An 8,354-nucleotide genomic window follows, 5' to 3' on the forward strand; every position below is an offset into this window, starting at 1 on the left:
GCTGCTGCCGCCAGCAGCTAGCCCTCCAGCAGGAACCGCTGCAACATTTAAAAAATTTGGGGGGTTCACTTTTTTGGTGCCCCCTTTGTGCCCTAGAACCACCTAGTTCGCCTAAATGGTGCACCGGCCTGTCTACAGCCCACCCCAAAGGCCACTATAGCACCCAGTGATGGATCCCTGTCATACCACCACCAGAGCCACGCATTTCAGCACCTGGCGAGGGATCCCTGTATGCCCAGCCCCCACCCCAGAGGCCACTGCATTTCAGCACCTGGCGAGGGATCCCTGTATACCCAGCCCCCACCCCAGAGGTGGCTGCATCTCAGTGCTGGTTCAGCCAGTGCCTATGTAGGGTTTGCAAGGCATATAAAAGACTCTGCTGTGGAAGACGTTGAAGAAATACGGGAGGCTCTTGGACTGGGATCTCGGCAGTGATGGGGCTTCAGCAGCCCCCCATCATCCCCCACCTCCACCCAAGGATGAGCCCTCGCCCCTCCCCTCTACCCTGGGAAAATCCACCCCCAGTCGTACCCAGCCGCGCTCCTGCGGCCACCGGCTCCTCGCAAGGCCTCGGAAGTGCAGCGAAGGGGTCTGGATAAGGCAGGGACCTTCCTGTTCCCAGCTGCCGCCTCGGAAAGCGGCGGCGGGGGCCGAGCGCCGAGCCAGCGCGACCCGCAACCCGGGGCGGCCCCGGGGCAGGGAGAGAAGCAGCCGCGGAGGCAGGAAATCGCTGCCGGGAGGGGGGCGGATCGGAGCCGCATGGGGGCTAGAGAGACTCCCCCCTCCCCCAGCCAGCTCCGGGGCAGCAGGAACGGGGGGGCCTGGGGATTAACCCCCCCGAGCTTTGTGTGTAGGAAATAGGTGCTGCAATCCCTGTCCTGCCGCATGGAGCCGGGGGCAGAGCCGCGGGGCCTGGATCGCCAGGGAAGGAAGATCCCCGGAGGCGACCGCACGGGTGAGGGAGGAGCGGCTCCGGCGGGGGAGGCCAGGGGCTGCATTACACCCGCCCCCCGAGCTGGGGGTCCTGCTGCCCGGCCGGGGGCTCAGGGGATTTTCCAGCTTGATGCAGACCCGGGATTCTTGGAAGAGGCCGCAGGGGAGCGATCGCTGCTGCTCTCCGAACCTGGGCTGGGCTCCAGGACTCCTGGGTTCTATTCCCTAGCTTGGCCTCTGCTGCAGGGCCCTAGGGAGCCATTTCCCCCTCTGGGCCTCCCTGTCTTCTTCCGATTGTGAGGGCAGGGACTGTTTGTGGGGGGGTGCAGTACCCTGCACGAGGGGGTGCTGATTTTAGCTGGGGTCTGTGCAGTGCGCAGTATAATGGGGCCCCCAGATCTCAGTCAGGGTCTGTGCAGCACCTGGCACGAGGGGGCCCTGGTCTGTCTCATCTCTTGATGAGAGCTGCTGCAGCACTGGGCAGGACAGAGCAGGGTCTGGGGGGCTCTGCCTGTGGGATTGATACAAATGTTGATTTCTTTGTAGCAAAGCCCTTTGCCATCCCTGGCATAGCCCTGTCTGGAGTCTCTCTCTCTTCCAGCAGGTGCCGGGACAGAGGAGGAGAATTCCCAGCAGAAAGGGCCTGCGGGAACGGAGTCTCCCGGGAGGTCCCAGAGCCCTGCGTGGGGCGACACCGGTTGGGTGGGACAGCAGCAGGGAGACCCCGTGGGGGAGATACCCGAAGGAGCAGAGGACCGCGAGCTGCTTCCCAAACACCTCAAGGGGCAGAAATCTGCCATCTGCCCTGACTGTGGGAAGAGCTTCGGGAACAGCTCGCACCTGGCCCGCCACCGCCGCACGCACACGGGGGAAAAGCCCTACACCTGCCCTGAGTGCGGCAAGAGCTACCGGCAGGACTCGCACCTGGCCCAGCACCGGCGCTCCCACACCGGCGAGCGCCCCTACAAGTGCACCGAGTGCGGCAAAGCCTTCTCGCAGAGCTCCAACCTCATCATCCACCAGCGCACGCATACCGGCGAGCGCCCCTACACCTGCGGGGAGTGCGGGCGCAGCTTCGGGCACAGCTCGGACCTGGCGCAGCACCGGCGGGTGCACACGGGGGAAAAGCCCTTCCCCTGCCCACAATGCGGCAAGCGTTTCGCCCAGAGCTCCAAAGTGACCCAGCACCAGCGCTTCCACACCGGCGAGCGCCCCTTCGGCTGCCCAGACTGTGGCAAGGCCTTCCGGCTGAGCGCCGACCTGCTGCGGCACCGGCGCACCCACACCGGCGAGAAGCCCTACGGCTGCGCCGAGTGCGGCAAGCGCTTTGTGGAGAGCTCCCACCTCATCCGGCACCAGCGGACCCACATGGGCGAGCGCCCCTACCGCTGCCCACAGTGCGGCAAGGGCTTCAACCAGAGCTCCAACCTGCTGCAGCACCAGCGCACCCACCGGGGCGAGCGCCCCTACATCTGCAGCGACTGCGGCAAGGCCTTTGGCGTCAGCTCGGCGCTGCTACAGCACCGGCGCACCCACACCGGTGAGCGGCCCTACCGGTGCCCCCAGTGCAGCAAGAGCTTCAGCGTCTCCTCCACCTACAACATCCACCGGCGCACCCACACTGGCCTCAAGCCCTACGCCTGCACTGACTGTGGCAAGGCCTTCAGCCGCAGCTCTGCCCTGCTCCAGCACCAGAGCACCCACACTGGGGAGCGGCCCTACCGCTGCAGCCACTGTGGGAAGGGCTTCGGGCAGAAGGCAGCCATGGCCCAGCACCAGAGAACTCACCTGGGCCAGGAGCTGACTGGAGTGATCCCACTGAGGGACTGGGGTGTGGCCCAGCTCGGACAGAGCCAGGGGGAGGAGGAGGAGGAGGGTGATGAGGCAGGAAGCAAGGAGAGCACTGGGCTGGGGTGACTGGGACCAGGGCACCGGGAAGGGAATATGTGCCTGGTGGGGCAATGAAGGGAAAAGTGGAAGCTGCAGTGGACGCTGAGGGGATTGGTAGTAGAAGGATCACTGTGACGGCTTGAGGCAGCCTGATTCAAGCTCCAGGGTGGAAGGGGAGGGGAGTACATGTCTGGGGGGAACGGGTGGCAGGGTACAGGAAGGTCCATACGTGTCTGGGGGAAACAGGAAGGGTGGTACATGTCTGAGGGGATGGGAAGGGTGATATGTGTCTGGGGGGAACATAAGAATGGCCATATTGGGTCAGACCAAAGGTCCATCTAGCTCAATATCCTGTCTACTGACAGTGGCCAATGCCAGGTGCCCCGGAGGGAATGAACAGAACAGGTGATCATCAAGTGATCCATTCCCTGTCGCTCATTCACAGCTTCTGGCAAACAGAGGCTAGGGACACTATTCCTGCTCATCCTGGCTAATAGCCATTGATGGACCTATCCTCCGTGAATGTATCTAGTTCTTTTTTTAACCCTATTATGGTCTTGGCCTTCACAACATCCTCTGGCAAGGAGTTCCACAGGTTGACTGTGTGTTGTGTGAAGAAGTACTTCCTTTCATTTGTTTTAAACCTGCTGCCTATTAATTTCATTTGGTGACCCCTAGTTCTTGTGTTATGAGAAGTAGTAAACAACACTTCCCTATTTACTTTCCCTACACCAGTCATGATTTTATAGACCTCAATCATATCTCCCCTTAACCGTCTCTTTTTCAAGCTGAAAAGTCCTAATTTTATTAATCTCTCCTCATACGGCAGCCGTTCCTTACCCCTAATAATTTTTGGTGCCCTTTTCTGAACCTTTTCCAATTCCAATATATCTTTTTTGAGATGGGGCGACCACATCTGCACACAGTATTCAAGATGTGGGCGCACTGTGGATTTATACAGAGGCAATATGATATTTTCTGTCCTGTTATCTATCCCTTTCTTAATGATTCCCAGCATTCTGTTTGCTTTTTTGACTACTTCTGCACATTGAGTAGATGTTTTCAGAGAACTATCCACAATGATTCCAAGATTTCTTTCTTGAGTGGTAACAGCTAAATTAGACCCCATCATTGTATATGTGTAGTTGGGATTATGCTTTCCAATGTGCAGGGCTTTGGATTTATCAACATTAAATTTCTTCTGCCATTTTGTTGCCCAGTCACCCAGTTTTGAGGGAGCCTTTTGTAGCTCTTCGCAGTCTGCCTGGGACTTAACTATCTTTAGTAATTTTGTATCATCTGCAAATTTTGCCACCTCACTGTTTACCCCTTTTTCCAGATCATTTATGAATATGTTGCATAGGACTGGTCCCAATACAGACCTCTGGGGGACACCATTGGTTACCTTTCTCCATTCTGAAAACTGAGCATTTATTCCTACCCTTTGTTTCCTGTCTTTTAACCAGTTACCAATCCATTAGAGCACTTTCCTTCTTATCCCATGGCAGCTTACTTTGTGTAAACGCCTTTGGTGAGGGACATTGTCAAAGGCTTTCTGAAAATCTATGTACCCTATATCCACTTGATCCCCTTGTCACATACTTGTTGATCCCCTCAGAAAATTCTAGTAGATTGGTGAGGCATGATTTCCCTTTACTAAAACCATGTTGACTCTTCCTCAGCAAATTATGTTTATCTATATATCTGACAATATTGTTCTTTATTGTAGTTTCAACCAGTTTGCCTGGTACTGAAGTCAGGCTTACAGGCCTATAATTGCCAGGATCACCTCTGGAGCCCTTTTTAAAAATTGGCATCATATTAGCTATTCTCCAGTCATCTGGTACAGAAACTGATTTAAATGTTAGGTTACAGACGACAATTAGTAGTTCTGCAATTTCACATTTGAGTTCCTTCAGAACTCTTGGGTGAATGCCATCTGGTCCTGGTGACTTACTGCTGTTTAACTTATCAGTTTGTTCTAAAACCTCCTCTAATGATACCTCAATCTCAGACAGTTCCTCAGATCTATCACCTAAAAAGAATGGTTCAGGTCTGGGAATCTCCCTCCCATCCTCAGGCATGAAGACTGATGCAAAGAATTCATTTAGTTTCTCCACCTTCCTCGGAGGGGAATAGGTGGGGCGGGGAGGTCAGGAAGGACGGTTTGTGTCTGGGGGGAACAGATGTCGGGGGATAGGAAGGAAGGTACATGTCTGGGGGGAACGGGCATGGGGGATGGGAAGGATCCTATGTGGGGGAACGGGCATCGGGGGATGGGAAGGATGGTACCGTTCTGGGGGGAAGGAGCGGTGGGGAACAGGAAGGGTGGTACGTGTCAGGCATCGGGGGATAGGAAGGGCAGTACATGTCTGGGGGGAATGGGCATGGGGGGACAGGAAGGGCGGTATGTGTCTAGGGGGGATGGGAAGGACGGTATGTTTTTGGGGGGAACGGTTATGGGGGGACGGATAATGCGGTACGTGTCTGGGGGGAACGGGCGGTGGGTGACAGGAAGGAAGGTACGCGTAACCCAGTGAGTGCAGTGCTGTTTCCCCCATGAGCAGCGGCCAGGGCATGTGTTGGCTGGTGGAGCGGAGGCATTGAGCTCAGAGAGTGGGGCCTTGTGCCTTAAGATCCAGAGGTCTTATGTTCAAGTCCTGCTGCCGATACCCCTGCTCCCAACCTGTCTGAGGTCTGGCTTCACAGCTGAAACAGCCTAGCCTCTTGGACCCCTGGCTTGACTACGGGGTGCCCTCCCCATGTCGTACGTGCTGGGGCGCTGTGCTGCAGGGAGAAGGGTGGGGGCTCTGTGGGGGATGTTTCCTCCTCCAATCAGTGCTGACCTCAAAGTCCTGCCGGGAGACATGGAGCTGCTGTTTTTCAGGTGAGACATCAAACTGAGATTGTGAATCCCCAGTGTCAGGGCATCAACCTTCCCTAACCCCCCTGCAGTTTCAGTGACATATGGGATTTTCCACTTCCTGTCCCAAACTATTGCTGTTCTCTGTTAATATTGTTTTTTTTTGCAACATACAACCCCAGAGATGGCTGCATTTCAGTGGAGATGTGAAGGGAAACCTCTCTTGGGTCTGTAGCTCTAAACTAACGGGGGGGTTGGAGAGCTTATGTGATGGCTGTTTGCAGGTGCCTTTGAGAGCATTAACTACATGAGTGGAAAGCATTATAATCACTGGTATTTTATTAGCCCAGCAAGAGCTGCGCTCACTGTACCATTTCAGTATTTCAAGAGACCAGCCGGGAAGGCTTTTTGTATCCAATGCACTTTCCAGACCCTTTCTCCTAATTTCCTAGTAATTTGTATAACTCTCTAGTTCCTGCCTAGGTGATCAGTGTCACCCCGTGGGGGCCCCTCTTCCCACCTCCCCAATCCCAACGCTCTGCATTCACCCAGCTCTGGCCCTGGAATCCCCATTGCTGGGGTAGGGGTTATACCTAGGGTCCTACCTAAATTCACGGCCATGAAAAACATGTCACGGACCTTGAAATTTGGTCTCCCCCATGAAATCTGGTCTTATGTGAACTTTCACCCTATACTATAAAAGTATCCTATATTATAGGGTAACAGTATTCAGAAGTACACTGTTTCTCAGACTGGGGGAGACCTACCCAAAAGAAGGGTGTAAGACTATTGTAGAGGGGTCACAGTATTCCCATCCTTACTTCTGTGCTGCTGCTGGCGGCAGCGGTGCCTTCAGAGCTGGGCACCTGGCCAGCAGCCACTGCTCTCTGGCCACCCAGCTCTAAAGGCAGCGAAGTAAGGGTGGCAATACTGTGACCCCCCCCTTACAATAGCCTTGCGACCCCCTTTTGTACCACGACCCCCAGTTTGAGAAATGGTGTCTTAAGGGCTTTGCACGTTTATATTTTGCTGTCTTTACATGCACATTCATGTTTTGTTACAACAATGTGAAATTTATGATTTAAATATCTGAAAATGAGACATTACAAGATTTTTAAAATGCTGTGACCGTGAAATGTACAAAAATGGACCTTGAATTTGGTAGGGCCCTAGTTGTAACAGCCCTGGATGTGTCAAAGAAACAGCCTGGCCTGGGGGTTTCCATGGAGTTTGTAGCCAAGAGATTTGCCTCACTTGAAAATTGGGGTGAACTGCCCTTTTCTGGGGTCTACCCATGTGGGCTAAAGATCAGCCCCCGCACAATGGGAATTTAGTGTGTGCCTGAGAAAGAAACCCACGTGACCCCAGAATGGCTCTTTACTCTCCTCTAATGTCTGGACTTAGTATTGAGATCCTTTAGCTCATGCACTAGAGATGGGGGCTTACAGGTGCCAGGGTTCAATCCTGCCAGAGGACAGAGCAGTTGTTGCCTGGGTGTCAAAGCAAGGGCCCTGCTCCCATGAAATTCCACAAAGTTGGGGTACTCTGGAGGTGGATTTACAAAGAGATGAAGGGCTTTGGCGGCTCAACGCACACCTAACCTGCACAAAGGACACCTGCGGGGAGCAGTTTAGGAATGATTGCTCATTAGCAGCCCGCTGGTTAGAACACTCTTGTGGGAGGTAGGAGACCTGCGTTTGGATCCCCACTCTCCCCGAGCAGCTGCAATGACCTTAATCCACATCTTCCCAGGGGAATCCCCTAGTCACTGGATTATAAGGTATTCCAGTGCGGGAATCCCTCCTGCTGAAGCTTTTCAGCTTAGTTTAAATAGTTATGGGAGCAGGGGCTTGAACAGGGGGCTCCAACATCCCAGGTGAGTGCTGGGCTGGTGGCTATCATGGAGTGATGGTTCTCTTTGGATTTTCATGAGACAAGGCTCACCTGGCTGAGGCACCTAACTCCAGGAGAGGGTTTGTAGCTGAGAATCCCAAGTGGAGGGAGATGCCTACCTCTGGCCCATCAGCCTGGCACCTAAGTTTCAGGCCCATCGGAGTTCAGCACCTAAGTACTTTTGTGCATCTGGCCCCTCACCATTTCCTGCTGTCTAACTTAGGCAGCTCCTGCTCAGCTTGTTGGCTTCTGAGAACCTCTTTTTTAGGTGCCTATTTCTCCCCAACTCAGGGCTGTGGATTCTACTAAATCCTCTTTGTGATTCTAGTCCTCACCTCCCTGATGCTGGAGCTATCTGGCAGGGGAATCATTTGGTTCCCTCACTGTGCTGGGGCTCTGTTCACCCGCAGGACTGTGTCCATTACAAAAGGAAGATCAGCCTTCCTTCCGTGTATCAGGAAATTCCTGATCCTCCCCCTGCCACTGCAAGATGGATTCATAGATTCCAAGGCCAAAAGGGACCATTGTGATCATCTGAAATCACAGGGGGGGAAAAAACAGGTCAGAGATCTTCCTCGAAATAACTCCTGGTCAAACTAGAGCAGATCTTATTTTAAAAAAAAAAAATCCAATCTTGGTTTAAAAGTTGGCAGGGTAGAGAATCCATCACAGCCCTTGACTGGTCCAATGGTTAATTACTCTCCCTTTTAAAAACTGACCCCGTATTTCCAGTCTGAATTATTGATCTAGCTTCAACTTCTGGCCTTTGCAAAAG

At 53.9% G+C, this 8,354-nt stretch overlaps 1 protein-coding gene across 2 annotated transcripts; it reads left to right on the forward strand.

Moving 5' to 3' along the window:
• Positions 1 to 536: 536 nt before the first annotated feature.
• Positions 537 to 4,405, forward strand: LOC142046820 (uncharacterized). 2 transcript variants are annotated; one of them, XM_075065929.1, is made up of 2 exons: positions 537 to 955; positions 1,535 to 4,405. In XM_075065929.1, the coding sequence occupies exons 1-2, from the start codon at positions 886 to 888 to the stop codon at positions 2,848 to 2,850; spliced, it is 1,386 nt and encodes a 461-aa protein (XP_074922030.1). In that variant the 5' UTR covers positions 537 to 885; the 3' UTR covers positions 2,851 to 4,405. The 2 variants fall into 2 exon arrangements, with proteins under 2 accessions (XP_074922030.1, XP_074922031.1); XM_075065930.1 differs by having other exon boundaries at positions 1,538 to 4,405.
• The last annotated feature ends 3,949 nt before the right edge of the window (positions 4,406 to 8,354 follow it).

The sequence above is a fragment of the Chelonoidis abingdonii genome, chromosome 4 (genome assembly GCF_003597395.2).
Source record: "Chelonoidis abingdonii isolate Lonesome George chromosome 4, CheloAbing_2.0, whole genome shotgun sequence".
In the NCBI taxonomy this organism is placed as follows: Eukaryota; Metazoa; Chordata; order Testudines; family Testudinidae; genus Chelonoidis; species Chelonoidis abingdonii.